The sequence below is a fragment of the Natator depressus genome, chromosome 7, assembly GCF_965152275.1.
Source record: "Natator depressus isolate rNatDep1 chromosome 7, rNatDep2.hap1, whole genome shotgun sequence".
NCBI lineage: Eukaryota > Metazoa > Chordata > Testudines > Cheloniidae > Natator > Natator depressus.
The window spans coordinates 66,673,010-66,695,580 of record NC_134240.1 but is presented as its reverse complement, the minus strand read 5'-3'; the positions used below and the strand labels follow the sequence as shown (position 1 = coordinate 66,695,580).

The window sequence follows — 22,571 nt, the reverse complement described above, 5'->3', positions numbered from 1 at the left end:
CCCAGACAGGTGGCTACAGCATTGTCCAGCAACTCTCTGGCCATACGTCTGAGTCTATAGCCATGGGGAGGTTGACGGATCATACTCTAAGATCCCTCTCTATGGTTAGTGTCCTCCAGGCTATGTCTCTATAGACAGAGGTGTAGCCTCGTGAGCTTTTGCAGCTTTCCGACTTGTAAGAGTGAAGCTTCTAGTGAGGAGCAGTGCAAAAAGTGGCCAAAAAGAGGAATCGCCTGGCCAGTCTGGGAGATTTAATAGGTCTGAAATATGCAGAGAAACCATTTAGGTTTCCCCCCATTTCTAAGGACTGCTCCCATGATGAAAGATTTGCAGGATTGTGCTTTAATAGGAGCTCTTCCACCATTTTAATATTAAATGGTTAGATTTACATCACCATATTCATGCCGTCCATCTAAAATATTTCTACACAGCAGGAGGAGGAAAATAGGGGGTGAAACATCACTTCAAGTTTTGCTTTGAACCAGTATAAAAGCTCAATGTAAATTCCAACCAAAGTCACTAAATTTGCCTCATTTAGAGAGGAAACCATTCAAGAGTGCCAGTGATCATGGGCTCACCAGAAAAATGAAAATATGTCAGTCCAGACTCTCAGGAAATCTGTCCCAGGCTCACAGGAAACTCAGTGTAACTTTTGGTGAGCAAGGGTCAAGCTTTGCGGTTGTAATAAAATATGACACCAAATGGGTTTTGCAAAGCTGAAGATTATGAACAATTATCTGATAAAACTTACTTACTCTTCGAGGTATAGATAGCCATTCTCTTGGGCCAGTCTCCTTGCGTGGATCTGGGAATCCTTGGCTGAAGTGCCATAGGAGATCACCATGGCACCATACTCACGGCACATTTTCACTCTGGCTGGCGAAGTGCTGGTAGACATGATGACAAATACTGGAATGCGGAGTTCTGAGGCATGGTATGCTACTGCCATGGAAAAGTTACTGTCAGAAGCCACTATCACACCCTTTCTCTGCTGCTCCTGCAAAACACATTTGCTTCTAGATCACACAGTGTCACAGAAAATGGCAGCTTAGTCATATAAGCATGCAAAGATTAATGGTGGATGATTTCAACTGTCCTGTGATAGCCTTTTTAAAGTCTTCTTCCCCAGTGTTACATTATCAAGATATGGCACAGATATACAGCATATGCATCTCCAGGTGATTGAATGGCTTAAAACACAGGACTAGGAATCAGGAACTTTTGAGTTTGAATCCCAGTTCTAACATTCCCTGGGCCCAATCCTTCTCCCATTGAAATCACAGCCAAACTCAGAATGGTTTTAATAGATACAAGATCTAGTCCCCATCTCTGCCCTTGGGAAAATCACTTGACCTTTCTGCCTCACTTTCCCCCTATGTAACATAATGATGCAGAGTGGCTGTAAAAATCAATACTTCTAAAGTGCCCTATCTAAGCTAAATATTATTTCTTCTACAGATAGGTAATACATCTTATACAACAAGGGGAATAAAACCAATATTCAAGTACTGCTGGAATTCTCTCCAAAACCATTCACTAATCCAGGTTCTTCTCTCAGAATCCACACATAATTTGCAATTTCAATATTTTTTTTTCAGTCTACTAGGATATAATATGCATCAAGATCAATGCATTCAAACACCACGAATAAGCTCTAAAATCTACATGCTACAAACTTCTCCTTCAATTATTCTCATAAATTGTCATTAAAAAAAGCCTGTTGATTTGTCAAATATAAAGCTATAAGGACAATGTTTTAATTAATTTATTCACAGGCATGTCTAGGCTGCTCAACCCATTTAGTATCTGAATACTAAACGAGGAAATACAGCAAGCCAGGGAGGGTTTACAAATAATAGGGTCACCTTTAATTCTGCACCTTTAATTTAATAGCATGAAGTTGCACAGAGATTAAGCATGTTTAATTTTTTTTTTGTTCTTTATAGGCTTGGATAATTTGTCATACCTGCTGTAGAGATGTTAGCAGGTAAAGCACACCTCGCTCCTTCACAGATCCTGTGTACTGAAGGAACTCTTTCTTTAGATAGATATCCATTCCATATTGCTTTGAAAGTCTAGAATACTAAAACACAGGAAAATGATTATTATGTTGCTGCGGTATTTTACATGCCTACCTTCCAAGTCAGTCTTTCACTTGCTTTACCACAGCACAATCATTAGTCAGTTCCAGCAAAATATAAGTATTACATCTTTCCATTAAGAATACATGATGGTCCAGTGTAATTTCCAAGATTCTTGGGAGTTATGTAGATCATCCCAAACAACTGTCCATAAAACATTTACACTGCACCATTATGTATCTGTATATGCCACATATTTTACAGCAAAAAATAACTGAGGTTTTTTAGAGTAATACTTAAAAGAAGGTTATAAGTTTTATTTTTCACTTCTTTCCTTGAATGGAGCCACCTTACCTTAATACCACACGGGCATCATCTCTCACATGGATATGGATACCTCATGCAAGTTTGCATTTTTTTAATATTACTTTTTTATATACACATCACTACATGAACAAAACTGCTTCTCTTGCCACCGAAATGCAGTCCTCTGGTACGAATGTGACAGTTATATAAGCAACATACAGCAACTTTATGAATCGGGGACCTGATTTCCACCAACTTAAGATGGGCGTAAGGACTATGGGTTTGCAGGATCAGGCCCTAATTTAGGACAGCAAATGAAGAGGGGTTGTGTTATTTTAAATATATAGCTGGATGATATATAGTAAGTCTCTCAGTCAAAATTGGCAACCTTATGTGCAATGGGGCCCTGTTCTCAGCTAGGGCCTCCAGTTGCTACTGTAACACAACAGCATGCACGTCAAGAACCAAAGCAATCACACGAACTTATTGCTACAACCCTTTACATCTGCATGCACACTCACTTTCAAAGTTGGTATCTTTATGGAAGATGGTTCAATTGACTGGAGAGATGCTGAAGCATGTTATATTCTATCCTTCACATCATATTATGCTGAAAAGCCTCAACAATTTCCCTCAGGCCCTGAAAATATAGCTAGAAAATATCTCTCTAATGACCTCTCCTTAAGTGGTACTTTGGAGAAGACATTCATTGGTGTATAACATGATGGTGTGACGGTGCACCATGGAAATATGCTTATGAATATATGACATAACTGGAAGATGTTTTATGCTACATATGCCCTGTAACATATCTATGTAAAGGTTATGATCTATTGACTCTAATAATCCTATTTGTATGCATGTATCATTTTTGTACTCGAAGTTATGAATACTGGCTTGTTTTCTAAGCAGCCTTAGCAGAGCATTTGGTCAGCTTCTTGAGAAAGGAATGTGCAAATTAGGTGCCCAGTCAAGAAACACTTAAAGGACAATGAATCTTGTAAGGCTCCAATCCATGTAAGAAGTCTACCTGAGGACATTCAAGGGAGCATGTGAACCATGGCTGCCACCTATAAGTTCTGAGTCATGCATGGACAGGTGACTTGTCCATGTGACTCCAAAACTCCATCTTGGAGCTGGACTTTACATAGGAGAGAGGAGGGGGTCTCCACCGACACAAGAAAGTCTATTTAAGCCTGTGGGAGACCCCTCCATTTGGTCTTCAGCTGGCTAAGGAGATAGCCTCTCCACCCCCAAGGGTACCTAAAAGAAACTGGAACAAAGGACATTAACTGCAGGGGGTGTGAGTGCTTGCTGGACCCAGACTAGAAGGAGACTAGTCTGTAAAAGGAAGCTTACTGGGTGAGGTTTTTATCTGAATTCAGTTTTCTTAGACATAGACTTGTGTGTTCTATTTTATTTTGCTTGGTAATTCACTTTGCTCTGTCTGTTATTACTTGGAACCACTTAAATCTTACTTTCTGTATTTAATAAAATCACTTTTTACTTATTAATTAACCCAGAGTATGTATTAATACCTGGGGGGGCAAACAGCTGTGCATATCTCTCTATCAGTGTTATAGAGGGCGAACAATTTATGAGTTTACCCTGTATAAGCTTTATACAGGGTAAAACGGATTTATTTGGGGTTTGGACCCCATTGGGAGTTGGGCATCTGAGTGTTAAAGCCAGGAACACTTCTTAAGTTGCTTTCAGTTAAGTCTGCCACTTTGGGGCACACGGTTCAGACCCTGGGTCTGTGTTGGAGCAGACGGGCATGCCTAGCTCAACAAGACGGGGTGCTGGAGTCCCAAACTGGCTGGGAAAGCAGGAGCAGTAGTAGTCTTGGCACATCAAGTGGCAGCCCTGCGGGGTTTCTGTGATCCAGCATGTCACAGATGGGTTTGCCTTTTTCAATTTGGCCCAAACAGAAAACATGTTTAAAACACATTGCAGGCAATTAGATGGCCCAAGGGATTGGTAATAAGATGCAGAACCTTTTGCTTCTGTGTTGCTGGCTCCCGTCTATCCAATGCTAGCAATGATGAAGTCACTGCCACCTGGAGGCTGGCAGATGAGTTGTAATGAAATCACTCCCCCTGCTCCCAAGTTCATGCATCAGTACACTTCCTTGTGCACAGGTATCCATATCATGTGGAACACTACCACACTGGCAGTGTCTGTGGAGAGGCAAAGGATGAGGGAAGACTCCAATTTACAGATGATCTCACTAAGTGGGCAGTCTCTTGATAGCAGAGTGAAGCTTGCTCTACAGTCACTTTTGCTGAATCTGTCTGGTTCCTCATGGCTTCCCACCCTTTTGGAGTCCGAGTAGGGTGACCATATTTCCCAAAGGGAAAATGGGACACCACATGGGGCTAGCCTGAGCTGCTCACCCGAGCCCCTCTCCCTGGGCAGGGCTGGCCAGAGCCGCTCGTCCAAGCCCTTCCTGCCCCCTCTGTGGCACGGGGCTGGTGTCGCTGCTTGCCTGAGTCCTGCCTACCTCCCACCTGAGCAATGCCCCCGCATGGGGTCGGCATCGCCACTTGCCAGAGCTCTGCCTGCCCCCCACCCAAGCCCTGCTTCCCCACCTTGCATGGGGCTGGCATCACCACACCCACACACGTTCCTCCACACCCCACTTTGACAGAAGTGGGCATTTGCCCCATTTGCTCTTGCCAACTGATCAAAAAGGGACTGTCCCAGCCAAAATGGGACATATGGTCACCCTAAGTCTGGGCAGTAGCATTTTACACAGCGGTAAATGATTGTGTGAGGTGCATGGAAGTGAGAGCCCAAGCTATCAGTGCACAAGGAGTCAGTGCAGCATTTAAATAGAACTTGCCATTTAATATATTCTTCTACAGTTTCACTTCATTAGTCACTGGTGCCTTTTTCATTCTTTTTTCTGTCCTAACCCCCCTCAGTTATGCTCAAGTCTGGACTTTATAAAGAATGGTGCTTACATAAAACCTGTAGCTTGCCAGAACTTTTAAGGCATCTGTGTTCTGTGGATTCCTGTGACTTAAGCTGTATTTTGGAGAGGTTATATTAAGCAAAACAAATGTTAAAAGCCATAGAGATTTTTATAACTAGCCAAAATCAGTGAGGAAATGGTAAATTATTTACATGTTACATACCCAGCACAAAAAAAAAAAAGTTAACTCAGTTCTGGTTTTTTCCTTAATGCAGTTGTAAATCTGACAGATAAATACCAGCTCAAGTCGTTGAGCGTAATGAAACATACAGAATCCATACACCCAGCTCACTGGCTCCAGTACAGATGCTTATCTACTCTTCCTGGAATATTCACTGCACATAAACAAAAACTTGACGTGTCAGCACCAGTGTTCAATTAGGCACAGAATCTAAACGGCACAGACAGAGAAAAAATGGAATAGAGTTCTCAACAGTACAGATAGGGAATACCATGCAAATCAACCAGTTTGCCTCTACCTTACACCATTCCAGCTAATACCTTATCTACCCAGTTGTTTGTACCTCTGCAGAGATGAGGTCTCCCTCACTTCCATTGAGTCTACTCCACTGCCCACTTGCATACAAAGTGTTAGAAAACCTTAACTATGGGCATCATGCCACTGCTCTGTCTAAAACAGACTGACAAGACAGGACACAATGGGAGACTCAGGGAAAGATGGTGGCTTAAAAAAATAAATCTACTTTTCCTACTATCTTTCTCTCCACCTTGAGGCAGTGTGGAATAATAGGGAGAAAAATAAGGGGGTGAATTGTGTTCCCTCATGTTATTTCAGTTGTTGGACAGTAGAAATAGTGAAGACCGACCTGATTCTTACTTTGATGTGGCTTAAAGGAAAAAAATCAGACCAAAGCAGAAAACACATGGAAAACAGAGAGCTAGCGAACCTGAACTATGCGGGCTTATTCAAGTTTACCTAGGGAACAAGATATTTGGGCTCCTGAGGACCCAATATACACAACCCGATGGAAAAAACATATGCATCTTGCGCTCCATACTTCCCCTGCTCGCTGCCTGCTACTTACAGAATTTAACTCTGCAAGTTTAGAACCACGTTTGTTTTACAGATCCCATGATGTTCAGTCCCCATTTGGATCGCTGTCTCCAACACACAGTGCATGCTGGGTCGTTACGCTGGAGCCATCACCTCAACCCCAGAACACCTGACTTTTGCTTCAGCCATATAATGGGTCAGATAAGCGCTTTACAAAGGATGTGACAAAGTTTTACATAATTTCCATTGGGATATTGGTTCTTAATCATTTTATTTTTTAAACAGATTACACAGTCATCTGCCACCAAATTTAAATCTGAGGCTCTGCTGAAGAAAGGCTGCCTGTGAAGTGGAGAGTTTATGTGCTGGAAGAGCTGACATAGCCTTCAGTATAACATTGCTGAAAGGGACACAACAATACATATGCAGCAGTAACCTAAGTGAGAAGATACTTGTGGCAAGTGTTTTCAACTAGGTGCATAATGCAATAGTATCCTTCATTCTACAGGTCACTGTAACCAACTGAGAATTCAGGATGGTGAAAAAAACAGAATTAAAAATTAAACATTGGCTGATGTCAGCTACTCTGTTGGAAGGCTCATCCTCCTATAGAGATGCACCTTCTGCTATTAATGCATGTCCCCCGATCATTTCTGATTAACTCCCATAAGAAGAGAGAGATTGAGAAAACAAAGCATTGTAAATACCATACCATGCAGGGGGTTTTCTGGACACCACTCTGGATTTTGAAAGCTGCAGCACTAATATCTTCAAATCGAATCAGCTTATTATAGGTTGGCTGGCTGCTTCTACTGTTTGGCTGAGTGACTGGGTCAAGGGCATCTCTGAGCAATTCCTCATTGTGGCTCACTATCTTCATTTCCCAAGTCTTCACGTCCCCATTCAGGTAGTCCTCCTCCCCAAAATCTTTCAGTCTCTCAGGGTTGATGGACGGTGGCCGCTGCCCAACATGGCCATTTCTAATCGGCCACTCCTTACAGCAATGATGTTCGCAAGGTGTTGGGGCATCTTGTTTTTTCACTTTCTGGTCACTCCTAAGAAAGAATGAAATCATCTTGTGAGAAAGCAATGAAAGTCTGGATGATTAAAAGATTGACATCTATTGTTTAAGAAGGACACTACGCCTCATCTTCTCTTTCACTTGCATGCCTCAGACAGACAAATTAAGTTATTAATGGACTATCATGTTCCATGTGGATAGAGAGCCCACGCAGCTAGCCAGCTGGCACAGTAGCCCACAGATACCTGGGCACATGAACAAACCAAGGAATTATCATTCCCTTGCTAATGAGGATGTACCTGTGCACCATATGGAGCTAGATTTTCATGAGTGCTCAGCACCAATAGCTCTAATTTGTTCAATGGTTGCTGAAAAATCTGGTCCTGTGTTTGCAGCACTACTGAAGACTGGAAAAAGACAAATGGCTGTGACACAGCACTCCCTTAAAGCTCATAATAGCAGTAACAGGTGTGATTATATCATATGCATCAGGTGGCTGCTTCTCTGCTCTTAGACGCTTGCAAAGTATGCAGTTATCAGGCATTATCTGGCATGTGATGGGGATGGGCTGACTGCAACAATTTTAAAATATTAAAAATTAGTGACCTAGGTACCAGTGATCATGATCTGGTTACATTTATTTTGTGCAAAAAAAATATGGCATCGATCAGTAATAGGGCCACTTTTCAAAAACTTAAAGCAATTGTCAACATAACTGACCAAGAACATAAATTTAAAAAGGTGGGAAGTTTTAACAAAAATTAATGGATGGCCAAAAACCCCACAATTCCAGACATAAAAAAAAAAAGTTACACTGGGCAAAAAGTTGTCCTAGTTAGAAGAAGATGGGGGAAGTGGCAATAAAACAAAGAATTTACATATAAAGAGGGGAATTAAACAGCAATGAATAAGTGAAAAAGTATAGGCAACTGATAAGGGAAGCTAAAAGAATAAGTGAAATATCAGTAGCCAATAGGTTTAAGATAATAAACCAGCATGATTTAAACATTAGGGAAAAAACCCCAAACCTAGGTCAGGTGTAGGTCCATTGCTAGATACAGATGGTATAACTGTAAATAGTAATGTAGAAAAAGGCAGAAATGTTTAATAAATATTTCTGTTCTGCATTTGGAACAAAGCTGAAGGATATAGCCATCCTATATGATGCTGTGGATGGAATAGAAAGGAACAAAGGAAGCTGTGAAGCAGCATCTGCTAAAATTCAACATTTTCAGATCAACAGACCTGGATAACTTACACCCAAGAGTTTAAAGGATTTAGCAGAGTTCTTAGCCACTAATGTTAATTTGTAACAAGTCTTGAAAAACCAAATTCCAAAGGATTGGAGGATTGCCAACTCAATTTCAACATGTCAGTCCTAGGTACAAGAATGCAATGGTTGATTTGAGACCATCAACAAAGACTTGGAGGCTAAAATTAAAATTAATGCCTGTTGGCATGGTGTCATGGAAGGTAGGTCAGATGATGACAAAAATATTTGCTGGTAAAGTTTACAGCTAAAGATTGGTGGGGAAGTAAGTAATAAGAGGGCAGGTTACTGTTGTAAAGTAATCTGAACTGCCTGGTTAAATGGTCACAATCCAACAAAATGCTTTTTAATACAACCAAATGCAAGGTAGTACACATGGGAACATAGCATGCGAACTATGCCGATAGGATGGAAGACTCTTGGAAAACAAGCGTCTCAGAAGGACTTAGATGGGTCATTGTAGATAATCACCTCAGCATGTGTTCTCAGTGCAATGCTGGGGCAAAAGGGGCTAAATATAAAAGTGGTATATCAAGTCGGGAGGTGATCTCGCTTCTGCACACAGCATTGGTAAGAGTAATGCTCGACTACACCATACACTTCTGAAGTCTGCTCATCAAGAAGGATGTGGAAATATTAGAGAGAGAGTTCACAGGAGGACACCAAACATTATCCAGGGGCGAGAAAACATACCTTAAAATGTGAGGCTTAAGGAGCTCAATCTAGTCAGTTTATCAAAAAGAAAGTGATTGAGTCACCTCGCAACCATGTATAGATATTTACACACTGAGAACACAGCTGATGGGGACGGGGGAGCTTTTCAACCTTGCTGACAAAGGAACAACAAGATCCAGTGGCTAGAAGTTGAATTTAGACAGGTTCAACCTTGAAATAAGACTCAGTGTTCTATCAGTGAGGGTTATTCAACATTGAAACAGTTCACCTGGGGTGAGTCCTCCATCTCCATCACTTGGAGTCTTTAAAAGGAGATTTGGTATCTTTCTAAAGTATTTTCTTTAATCCAGCCTCTGGGAGAAATGTTGTCTCCCCCCCCATCTGCCCCCAATGTGCTGGATGGTGGTGGTGGTGGGTCTTTTCTGGCCTTGGAATCTGTAAATCTGTGAACCTGCTGTTCATTCTCAGCCTTCATGGGCCATGGAGAGAACAGAAAGCTCTGCACTGGCTTTGCAATGCTCATAATAGTTACAGCTCTACATTATGACAATGATTCTAATCAAATCTCATGCTTCAAGACTTCAGCTTGTTGCCTGCGGGGGCCCAGGAAGGAATTTTTCCCCCTGCTGCACAAGTGACCAGATGTGTTATGGATTCCTCCCCACCCCAACACCTTCCTCTCAAGGACTGGTCACAGCTGGCGACCAGGCACCAGATGAAGTAGGCCAGTGCTCTGATATGGTACAAAGAATCCTCTTTCCTTGGCTAATCTGTATTGCTCAAGGTCCAACCAATTGCCAGATTTGGAGCCATAAAGATGTTTCCCCCAGATTGATTGGCAGGGACCTTGGGGTTTTTTTTCCCCCTTCCTCTGAGCCTGGGGTGTGGTTCACCTGCTGAGACCAGCCAGGCATATCTCATATCACCAACTCCCGATCATTAAAGGGGCCTTGGGCACAGGTGGCACCTTGGTCTCTCCTGTTCTCTGCCTGTGGCACACACCTGTTCAGTCTCCTGAGGATTGAAATGCTTTAATCTAACTCAAGAGGTTGGGCTCAGTGTAGGGGTATCTGGGTGAAATTTAATGGATTCTGATATATAGGAGGCAGTGCTTAATTTGTAATGAAAGAGGGGCCAGGGCTCAAGCAATTTTTTTACATTAAGAACGGATGCAGGAAGCCCACATGTGCCGTGGCTATGAACTGCCAAGCCTAGAGGTGTTGGGGCTCAACCCTGACACAAATGAAGCACGGATAGGAGGTCAGACTAGATGATCTAATGGTCCCTTCTGGCCTTAAACTCTTTCAGTTCATAGTTTCATGAAGTACTCAGAGGTACTGTGGTCTAGTAGATTGATCACTAAACTGGAACTCAAGAGACCTGGGTTCTATTCCTGGTTCTACTATCCTGCTGTGTGAAATTGTCAAGTCACAGCACTTGTGTGTGTATTTTTCCCCTCTTCCCATCCTTTGCCTGTCTAGTCTACATAGATTGTGAACTCATCAGGGAAGATACTACGTCTTATCAGGAATATGGACAGTGCCTAGTGCGATGGGGCCCCAAGATTGGTAGGCACATCCAGGTACTACTGTAATGCAAATACAGAAATAAGGAATCTGAGGAGCATATAGTACATTGCCTGGACTGGTTGTATTCTCAAAATTACATCTTCATTTCACTCGAGAAAAATTTTTCATGGGAACTGCTAGGTCATATTAGCAAGGCTAGTTTTATCCTCTCTTATCAGAAGATATTTTTATTATTATTATTTTTAAGTGGGACAAGACCAGCATTCCAAATCATTATCTTTGCAAGTTATTTGTTGGAGATCATAATGTATAGCCCTGTGCATGAATTCTCATGGACTGCAGTCCCTTGAACAGATAAAGGCCAAACTTCCAAACACGCTTGGAATTTAGGAAGCGACTTATGGAGGGAAAGATATAAAACAGAACAGCAGCAATTGAAAAGATAGGAGGTAACTCCCTTGCTCATACTTCTGAGATTTCAGTTCAAAGGACTGAATGATTTGTAAGGAAGGTACAGATACTAGACACACTCCTATTTTTCTATTGCTATTAAAACCCCCACAAAAACTCTATTAATTAGCTTAGACTGATGTAGATCTGAGGCTATGATGCGAGACTCCCATCATGCATTCATGCCATCAAATGTTTTTCTCTACAAGAGAAGAGGCCAAAATGGCAGATTGGGGATTTTGGCCTTATTCCTGGGATTTCCTTGTTTTGGCCCAGGAAAGGGCTAGAGAGAGGTGGAAGGGGAATAAATCAGAATCGTAGACTTTGTCTAGTCTACAGTTTTGATGGCTACAGGAACGCTGTGCCAAATTGCCTCCTGGCATAACTCCATTGACTTCAGCAATTACTCTAGTTTACTTTGTCCACATGAGAGCTCCCGCTGCTACTATGTTACCCCTGGGAAATTCTTGCCAAAGAGGTTAGCAGCCACATCACCCAGGATACAGCTTCAGGTTAAGGCATGTGCTGATTGTGTTATATGTATTTTATCTGTCTCATCAGACAATAAAATTTTTCCCTATAAAACCCATCTGGATGTGCCATCTACCTATCGAGAGCTCATGATCTGTAGAGGTCAACAACTGATTTGAGGGTTTGCAAATCCACCAATATGTAACTTATTGCCATGCCAGGTCATGTGCATTTATCTTCCTGAAGGCAGTTTGTTTACTTTGCTTAACTCGCTTCTTCATGTGTATCTTTAGCAGAGACTTACTTACAGTTAATGCATGTATAAAAACAGGCAAACAACAGTCTGTGCAATGAAAAGTAGAAGCATGACTTGTCATGCACCATGACAGTAAGTGGTATATGATTTAGTGGTCAGATCTAGAGCTGAGCAAATAACTGATTTTTCACTTCAGTGGCCCAGCCAGAAAACCAAAAAATACAATAAAAATGGTGGTTTGTTTTGAACTGAAACTGAATGGTTTCGTTTTTTCCCCTCAATAAAACACAAAACGGAAAAAATTTTGTTCAGGTCAAATGCAACGTTTTAAACGTCAATTAAAAATGGTTTAAAAATCAAATGTCAATTTTAAGTGACATTTCAAAATGAAATATCAGTTCAAGTCAACATTTAGTTTCAAAAATGTCATTTTGAATTAACATTTCATTTTGAACATATCTAGAGAAAAAATGTCAACATTGTCATAACAAAAACTATTGTGACTTTTCCAAAATTTTTGTTTTCAGGGTTTTTTGGCCAGATTATTCACAATTCAGGTCAAATTCTCAAATAGTTTCAGTGCCCTGGAAAAATTTATTTCTCAGTGAATTTGTTATTCGTAAGGGGTGAGGGGGGAAATGTGCCCAACTCAAATATATTTGTCACACAATATAAATCATGGCTGTTTCCAAATGAATCAGCTGTGCTTTTCAAGCCATTCTCCTAGAAAAGTTCAGTGAATGAGCTTCTTTATTTCCATGTGATGCTCCAGCGCACACATTAAACAAATATCCAGCTGACAAAGTTTTATTGCATGCCTATAATTCATGCCATTTCACCTTCAATGTGGTTAGTAAAAACAACCATGCAAACATGGCTTATAAACCTACTTTTCTGTGAACAGTTGCTCAGCATAACTGGAAAGAAAAAAAAAAGATCCATATGGAGACATTCCAAAGAGAATGAAGGAACTGTAGGAAAATTTACTTATACAGATAGTTACTCAATGCAAAGTCTTAATGCAGCTGCATGGTCATTGTTTTGAAATATGCTCTTAAAATGATGAATAAGTTGTGTCTTTTGTTTTGTCTGCTTTCAAAACTCCCAGCATTGTAAATTAAGCAAAGCAGCATTTGGGGAAAAGAAAATTCTGCACACTTTATTCGAACCACAAAACTGCCTTTTTTGTTTCAAGGAGGAAAGAAATAACCACTTATTATAGTTATCTTGCAGTACCTCGTCAACTGGCTAAACTCCACACTTAGATGCAATGTAACTACTAAATGAAACCAATAGGCATAGGACACATATAAGAGGACAAAATCTGATCCACTTGGCAGTCTTTCTATCTACTGCAAAATGAGCTAACAGAGTATTACGGGCAGATGGGTTGTAGCAGGGCAAAGGTTCAGGTCCAGAGAGATTTCTTCCCCTGTGTCACACAATGTCCAAAGCTGGGCTTGTTCATCAGTTCTGAAACACCCACAATTTTTTAGAGGACAAATGTGTTCTTGATGCCCTTGACAGGACCCATTGGCTTTCTTACACCACACTCCAAATAGTGCTGGAAAAATTAATGAAGGATTTGCCAGAGAAGCATCTGACCTTTCCCATTGAACTTCCAGGCCCCCATTTATCAGTGATACCATTTTAAAAGTCAGACTTCCCTCAAATCATCTGGAAGCTGGGTAAAGTAGCATGCCAACACTGGGAGTAGAAGGACACCACTTTTGTGAATGGTTCTCTAATGATAGTGCTTGCTGTCTGGCAATGGTTCCTCTCGAACATCTGTGCGCAAGTCCCATGCTTTGCATGGGCAAAGAACGCTTCTGCTTTTTTTCCCCCTTTGCTGTTATGTTCATGACAGATTAAAAGACCCTGGTTCTGAGCTTGGATAGCTCGGGAATGCCTATGAAACCCCTACACAGCTGCTAGCACTCAGATTACTCAGGTCAAGAGGGAAAATAAACGGAGCGGGAGTGCAGTGAAAGAGGGAGGTATTTGCTAAGACCCACAGAGTAGTCCCCAATCCCTACATCCCGCCTATAATGCTGTGCTGTGGCTGAAACCATCAAGGAACTGTGGATGGTCTATTGAGTGTGAAATCCAGAGTTTTGTGGGATTGATGGCAAGTTACAATTGGGGCACAACAAGCTTCTCATTGATGAGTCGATATAAGTGACCAACAAAATTTGGATCTACAAGTTAAGTTTCAGCTCTAGTACAGACACTAAGAGACAATACTGGGGCTATTAAGGGAGGATGTTAGAAGGGTCATTGTATGTGTGTTTATTTCTATATGATCCAAAACTCCTCTGCATAAGTCACAGTGGACAATGGTAGTGTGCAAATTTGCTAGGGATTATTATGCATCAACTCCATTCTGATAACGCCAGTTCATGTGGATAAGCCCCCAATTTATTTTAACAAACATCAAATCTGGGCTTAAAAAAAAAAAAGAAAAGAGCCAGATCCTTTTATAACCAATAGGCCCACTTGCAGTTTGCATTCAAGATAAGGGCAGTCAGATCTCATGCTTCTAAGTCTCAAATGACTATGAGGGATGGAAAGATTCCTACCTCCGTAAAACATTACTCAGCTGAGGCCTGACCCTCCAAGATACTGAACATCTCCTTAAAAATGCTAAGCACCCTATCACCTCTCAGGAGTAGCTCAGCAGTTTACAGGAGCCAGCCTTTGTGACACGCATTACAGATTTTTAAAAAAAAACCTTCCTCAGAAGCAGGTATGGGCCTCTACACTTGATGGACTAGAAGTCTGATTGACCAAGACAAATACTGTAGACCAATCCTCCAGTCAATGGTAGTTTTGGACTAAGGACTGCAGATTCATAGATTTTAAGGCCAGACGGGATCATTATGATCTACCAGTCTGACCCTCCTGCATAACACAGACCATAACATTTCGCCAGAAATTTCTGCATCAAGCTTATAACTTGTGGTTCAGCCCTATGTTCTGAAGTGCATTGAGAACAGAGATCAATGGAAAACAAAATCAATACTTGCATATTTATAAGTAATAAAAAGCATCATCACCACCAGAAGCAATTATAAACTGCAATATCAATTTTGATGTATTTTCTCTATCTGTGTGTTATAGCATTAGCTTCACTAATTCAGCATCATCATAGGCAGAGGCAAGTCAACCCCCTCATTTGGCTTCAGCCTGACCAACAGTCCTGTCTGAACAGTCACTGTGACCTCAGTCCAAACAAACGCCATTGCTTAAAGCTGGCAGTATTATCTCTTTAGCGATCTGACACCTCCTTAATATAGGAATTAAAAATGTGGCAGCACGATGAGTTTAAGTGGCTACACTTTGTATGGTTCATTCCCTGTGATGCTAATGCTACAATAATTCCGCAATGTCCCTCGAATGGATGGAGGCTTCTTCCTTAAGAAAGTCAAATGAACACTATTTACTTCAAGACTGGCTGCATCGGTTAGAAAAGTGAAGGATCAAAGCTAAAATGGTTGTAAATATTTTTATAATTTAAAAAAAAATCTTAAAATGCAGAGTTCCGAGTTTATTAACCAAATGCGAAGTTTTCTATTAGCTTTCATGCAAGAAAGACAAACAGCACAGATGAGAAGGGTGGTCTTGTGTTAGAGGCACTGGACTCAACTCTGGAGATCTAGGTTCTATTCCTGACTCTGCTGAAAACTTCTTACATGACCTTGGAGAAGTCACACTCTCTCTCTCTCTCTCTCTCTGTAACTTAGCTCCTCATTTGTAAAAAAATGGAATGATAATACTTCTGTCAGTCTTGTCTGTGTAGGTGGAAATGCTCAAATGTGTGCTTAACTTTGGGGCTACTGAATATTAAGCACAAATGTAAGGATTTGCAGGATCAGGGTGTTGGGTTGTAAGATCTTCGGGGCAGGGAACGTTCATAGCTGTCTGTACCTAGCACAACTGGCCATTGATCTCCACTGGGGACTCCACACACTATTGTAATAATTATATAATAATTATAATAATTAACAGTAGACCGTGATCACCAGCAGAAAGACATCTAACATGCCATTAACACCAGATTCCAGAAATACACACAAAATAAATGTCCGACCAGACCATTCATTTTTCAATATCTCATTGACCACTTCAGGCCTTTTTCCATCAGGATATGTTTACAGAAAGGTAAAATCTTTGAATCCCATAGATAAGTCAATTCAGTCCCCATCTGTACTGGTGGGACAAGTTCATTCCCAGCGCTGCTCCACTGATTCCAGTGCAGTGACCTCAGCGATCACTTTGGCCCACTAAGAGCTTTAGAAAATATTGAATAACTACAATCACTTTTGTTTTTCTAGGGAACTGGGAGAGGAAAGGGAAAACAAAAAGCATTACCTATAAAGCAGAGCAACAAAATACACAAAGAGGTGAAGCACAACTCCAACTATAGCACCATAAGGAGGCAGAAGGGATCCAGGGGAAGCGATGCCCGCAGCTCCAACCCCAGGTACAGCCCGGGGGCCGTCCATCACTCGTAAGTAGGAGAAAGGAGCAATCTAGTTCTAAGTCACAGAGCAATATTCTCCAACCTTTGCCAGAAAGGATCATAGTCTTCCTCTTCCCTGGAGCATTCCCTGGGAGTTCTGTTCTTTAAAAACTTGGAGTAGAGAAACTGCGCTGCAAAATTCATAGCAATTCCCAGTGTTAGCCAAAGTGGCGAGACCCCAGGCAACTGACTCACTTGCCTTTGGACTGTACCACCCCTGTCAAGCCTGGGAGGGGTGCGTGCTCTGTAGGCGACTTGCTGTAAGCAGCTCTCCAACTCTAGACAGGGCAAAAGAAATGACTTTGAGAATTGGCTGCTGCTATTTAAAGAGATTATTTCGCAGGCCAGCCTGTCCCTGTCAATTTGAGTCAGGGCCTGGATTATACTTAGATGACATTCAGATGGCAGAACACGCAAAGCTTTAGAGACTTAGCTACAGAGCATGGTCTAGCTTTGTTAAATGGATCGTGAAGTTAGCAACATTGACTTCTGCAGAAAGAAACCGCACGGAAAGGCTGCCACTTTCCTGAGGAGGTTTGTGAATTCACAATGGGGCGTTTTACTGAGACCTGGGTTTTATACTACTTAACCCACAAGCCTAGGAAGCCGAGTTTAGCATGCTGGATCCTTGGAAGTCTGGAATCCAAGCCCTGAATTCAGCAGTGTCAGCAGCAGAGTTGCTGAGTGATGGGCTGCTTTGCTCAGGGTCTTCATAGTAGGAGAAAAGACTACACAGCTCGTTCAGGGAAAGTAGGAAGAAGAGCCCTTTGGGGCTGGAGGCACAAGATTGCAGTGACATGTCTCGGAGGTTGATTCCAACCCCTGGTACAGTAAAGGAGCATTACCAAAAATCAGTGGCAAAGGTACAGAGCTGCAAGACTTACGTATTATTGGTGGGGAAAGATACGTTAGGAACAGGGAATCTCACTTCTTTCCCAAGTGACAAAGCATACAATTTAGACGGCTTGGGAACCCCTGCATTACTGCAAACTTGTCAATTGTACCACCACAGCCGCAGTCATTTTCTCTCCTTTCTCCCCACAACAGGCCCGTAGGCATTCACCCCCTCATGCGTACTCCCCAAGCTGTGACCCAGTTGCTGCGCTCTCCCTCAACTCTCCACACTTCCCCCCACCTTTCCAGTTCTCCACCTCATCAGCTGTTTCAGGTGGGGAGGTGGCCTTGGCTGGGAACCATGAGAGGCCATGCTATACGCAGTCTCACCTCAGCAGAGTGCCACAGGTGCAGACACACCATGTTCAGGTCAGTGGCTACAGCCTTGTACATGTGAGCTAAGTCCAGGGCCGTTTTATTAAGGGGCAAGGAGGGAAGGTGAGTGGACTTTCAAGGAGTCGTCAGCTGCTTTACCCAGAGAACATTTGAAGTGTGGGGATAGAGTGGGTAAAGGTTCACACTGCTCCTATTGATATAAACCAATGCTCTTCATTTAAAATGTTCTGAGAAGGATCCTATTATTATTACAAGCATTTATGAGGCACTCCTAACGAATTGCCAAGTGCACTTCACATGGTTTCGATTAAAGACAAAAACATTTCCCAAGGTATAGGGAGCCCCTGCAACATTGCTGCTTTCAGAGCAGAGATGGGGAAAACCTGCACTGAATGTTAGGGAGAAGGGAGAGAGAAACGAGGACCATATATTTCAGGTATAACAAAAGTGGTGAGTGCCCCATGCTGGCCTGGCACCCCCAAGTTGAAAAACACTGTTGTAGATGCTGAAGACTGCTGTCCCCATTTTAAAGATGCTACAAGCCAAAAATTAATACTAATTTTCCATTCTATCACTTCTCACATACCAGCTTCTCAGGAATTTATTTTACTCTTTTAATACATGGGGAAGCTGAGGCACAGACAGACAGTGACTGACCTGGAGTCACACAGTGAGTCAGTGGCAGGGCTGGGAACAGAACCCACGAAGCCAACTTCTGCCAATGACCACATACTTTTAGGTTTGTACAGCACCTAGCACAAAGGAATCCACGTTTGGGACCATGAGGTGCAACTACTATTGTTTGTATTATGGTAACAGGGAATCCTTAGAACTATTTTGCCTAACAGCCGCCTACCAGTTTACCAAGTTGAGGCTATTCTGGGGAGAAACATTCAAAACTAAACCGCCATCCTGCAAAGACACTCTCCAACTGCTGGGAGAAGACACTTCCACAGTGAGGTTCAAGTCCATGTCAAGTGTCCATATGCCAGACTGAAAGCCTTACCAATTAAGTTTAGGCTGGAAACGCTGACTGAGCTGTATCTCAGAAGGCGCTGCATTACCAAAATTGCTCTAAGTTAACAGCTGCTATTTCCTTAATGAGAGATAAACGGTTAACCATGCCCTATTATTAGATGTCTCTTCCTCTCATTCTTGCCTGTCAAACTTCATTGTCACTGAAAGCTTCTTACACTCTGCTGGCTTGCACTGCCCAGACACACGCTGGCCCTGCTTACGCACTATACCACACACTCACACTCTTACCTGCCTTGCTTTCTCCTCTTTTAAAGCAACCGGATTTTATCACCCTTTGTGGGCACCAATTTTATTTTGAATGTCTATAGTTATTTCCCTGACCTTGACCTCTCTCCATCTCACTTAAATCCTCTTCATAGCTAGGCAGCCTTCATCTAGGAAGTTAATCTGGTCTCTCTCTCTCCCTAACATCCCTCTCCAGGGAATTCTATTTCCTTCCTTTTTGCTACTACTATTATTAGGAGGAGTCAGATTATGATGGTGCACTTCCCATTGCTGTCCAAAAATGCGAAACATCCAAGCCTGTCTCCAGTACTGAGTAGTAACTCTAGGGTTTAATAATGAGGCACATGATTCCCTTTTTTCTTTACAGAGACAAAGGGACCTGTCTCAGACTCTGTGCACCTTTGACTTAACATTAAAAAGGTCATATATATCCATATAAAGATATCCCAAAATAATTTATCTAACGCACATCAAGATTTAACAGAGGTGGTCAAGAAAATTTTAATTCAGAAATTGGAATTGCATAAAAATGATTTTTTCCCCGCACAAGAAAATTTTATTGTTGATTTTTTTTCCAGTTTCTCTTAACAGGAAAAAACAATTTCCAAAGAGATTTGTTTCAGAATTGTGGGTTTTCCCCCCTGCACACACACACACACACACACACGTGCTTTCTTACTCCCCCACCCCAATATTAGAAAATGGTAAGAAAGTGTGATAACAGCCGTGAAGAGTTCAAAGTGTTACTTTCTGTCTGGTAACAACACTTTCATAGAAAGTCATATTTTCACCTTTCAGAGTAATGCTTCCGAACACTTAACAGTATTTCCTCACACAGTAAGAAAGTTTGTGTGTTGACACTTTCCCACCTTTTCAAAATTTCCTATGGGAAAATCTCAAAAGGGGATTTTTCCTGCAAATAATTTCATGGGGGGAAAAATCATGGGTTTCCATCCAGCTCTAAAATTAAGGGCTTGCCTACATGGCCCAACAGTTTGATTATAGGGGTGTGAATAGACACACACCCACACCCACACCCACACCCCTAAAGTGCGACACCGTAACTCCCATGTCTGGACATGAACTAAAAAGTTCCTAGTTTGCATTAATGTTGTTCTGTTTGAAGAGGACTAAATTAACGTGAACTAGGAACCTTTTAGTTTGTGTCCAAAGTGTCCACGTAGGGCAGTGACAGTGCAGGACGTGGCTGTGTACTGCTGTTCACGCCCCCGTAGTCTGAACTGTGGGGCAGCGCAGACATAGTCTAAGAGACCCCTCCTGTGGGACTTAATTATAGTAAATTCTGAAGCACCTAAAACCAGGGCAGCTAGACACTAGTTAAGGAATTAAAAGATGGACCAAAAGCCAAACTGCAGATGTGGCTATGAACACCTCACTATAACAGATACAACCAAAACCCAGAGTCACATCACTGCAGAACTCCAGTGGTTCCAATCCAGACATCCCTCTGGTTTAGGGAGTTTGAATTCAGCCCAGTGCGGAGAGAGAATGAGCTTCAAACTTTTGATCAAAACTCAAATCCAGGAGGTTGGTGCCATCTTTAATTACAAATTTCATGTATAATCTGCAGCGATTAGGTTGTGAGATCAGAAGTAGCATTTGAAATAGCCTATTCACAATGGAAAATGAAATTAGTTCATGCTCCTATACCAACACTTTGCTACAAATATCCCCAGCCCCGATTCAGCAAAGCATTTAAGCAAATGTTTAACTTTAAGCACATTCTTTGCTTAATAGGAATGGTCTGGTTTTAAGCACATACTTGATGCTTTGCCAAATAAGGGCCTAAATCCAATACAAAACTATAGTATTTGAACTGTGTTAACCATATCACCATAAGCAACAACAACATGGTACTTTTAGCAGTCTTATTCCTCAGTATGTCATGGTCTTTTCAGGCTTTCCCTCCCTTTCCCCCCCACCCCCCCCCACCAAAGCACTGTAATTGCTAGAGGTACTTTATGCTGGTCTGAATGATCAAGTAAACATAGCAAAGAAACCCTGAGATTAGCCCCACAACTGGTCAAGTGGATACTGACTAATATTGGAAAAAGGGATTTATAGGGAATTGGATGGCTCATTGGGGGGGATTGCTAATGGGATAGAGAGTCATCACCGTGAAGTCACCACACTAGCTCTCTCACACTGCCACCACATGCAACTACTCTCAGCTGTGAGGAGGACATCAGTCCACCAGGAGCCCCAGTGAAACATTTCGTATAGGCCACCAAAGAGCCTTTTGGTCACTACCGGCCAGTGACGGATTTGAACTAATGACCTAGAAGTGAAAGATTCTCTATCCCATTAGCAATCCCCCCCAATAAGCCATCCAATTCCCTATAAATCCCTTTTTCCAATTATTAGTCCCAGTAAGTCAGTTATTTGCAAGCTTTAGTAACTATCACAGTTGACTGAGTGACCCGCAAGGTGCCTTGTTCCCTGCTTGGTTCTGCAGCAAGCAGCATACTTATGCTTCTGCAGTACACCATCTATTTTGAGCTTGATCCAGATAACCCTTCACATGTAACCTCACCGTCTGCCTCGTGGATATGAATTACCAGCTGTCCCACAATTAGCTCTTGCATAGCACTAGATAAAGTACATTGTGTTAGATTCAATCATTCTGAACCAGTTCTGAAACTGGAAAAAGAGCACATCCTTCGGGACATGCCATCTCACAAACCTCCTTTCAGCCGAGTGCAAAGGGAAGTCACCTAACTATCTAGGGAATGGTTTGTGCATGTATTTAAAGAACAGTAACCTTACTTCCAAGTCAGCTTGCTACAATGATTTTGGATGAGTTCAAGGTTCTAGCCAAACTCTTTAAATAGCCCTAAGAGCCCTTGTAATTGCTGACTAATTTTTTTTTAAGGATTTACTAGACTATTAGCCTTAGTAATACCCTGTGGCAGTGAGTTGCCTAGGACACATTGTCCCTTTCAATCTCTTCCTTGTTCATTAACTTCCCATATTGTGTGTAAGAAGTGCAGGGCTTGGGATTCACACTTTTCTCAGACTCCTTGAATATCTGGATGCAACAAGCTGAACAGAGGAAGCACATGAGCCTTAACTTTCAGCCTCCTTCGATGAAGCAGTTTAACTCAGAAACCAATTTACTACCACCACATTTTGCTGATCTTGCATGGACTTTTTGTTCTTTGACTCAGCTTTAAATGCCAAGTATCGCAATTACGCTCGCAAAACGCATTTCATAGGAATGCAATTAGTACTGTAATTGTATGGGGGAAGTAACCACAATTTTGAAACAAAACAATTTGAACAGGGCTGCAGAGTTAGGGGCTTATCCTACAAACAGTTACTGCTTTGTATATTTCAGAGTCCCAGTGACTTCTCCACACAGCAGAGCCCATGTCACCCAAAAGGATCCTAAGTACATTATACAATTAAGTGACATACAGGGATCCATTTATTCCCCACTGAAATGCAGCCACCTCCAAGTCAGAATGCTGTTGAAGAACATACA

General features: G+C 41.9%; 1 protein-coding gene across 2 annotated transcripts in view; it reads right to left on the bottom strand.

Annotated features, from left to right (window-relative positions):
• The window catches only part of LOC141991597 (L-threonine ammonia-lyase-like), a 46,810-nt gene extending 29,964 nt beyond the window's left edge, over positions 1-16,846 (bottom strand). Inside the window, exons 1-5 of one of the 2 annotated variants that reach the window (XM_074959933.1) lie at positions 16,617-16,846; positions 12,942-12,968; positions 7,092-7,434; positions 1,967-2,083; positions 756-997 (exon numbers count right to left, since the gene is read on the bottom strand). In XM_074959933.1, the coding sequence (XP_074816034.1) occupies positions 756-997; positions 1,967-2,083; positions 7,092-7,434; positions 12,942-12,968; positions 16,617-16,717 (830 nt within the window). In that variant the 5' untranslated portion in view covers positions 16,718-16,846. Of the gene's footprint in view, positions 1-755; positions 998-1,966; positions 2,084-7,091; positions 7,435-12,941; positions 12,969-16,422 lie in introns of both variants that reach the window. The other variant, XM_074959932.1, reaches the window with a different exon arrangement.
• Between the last annotated feature and the right edge of the window lie 5,725 nt (positions 16,847-22,571).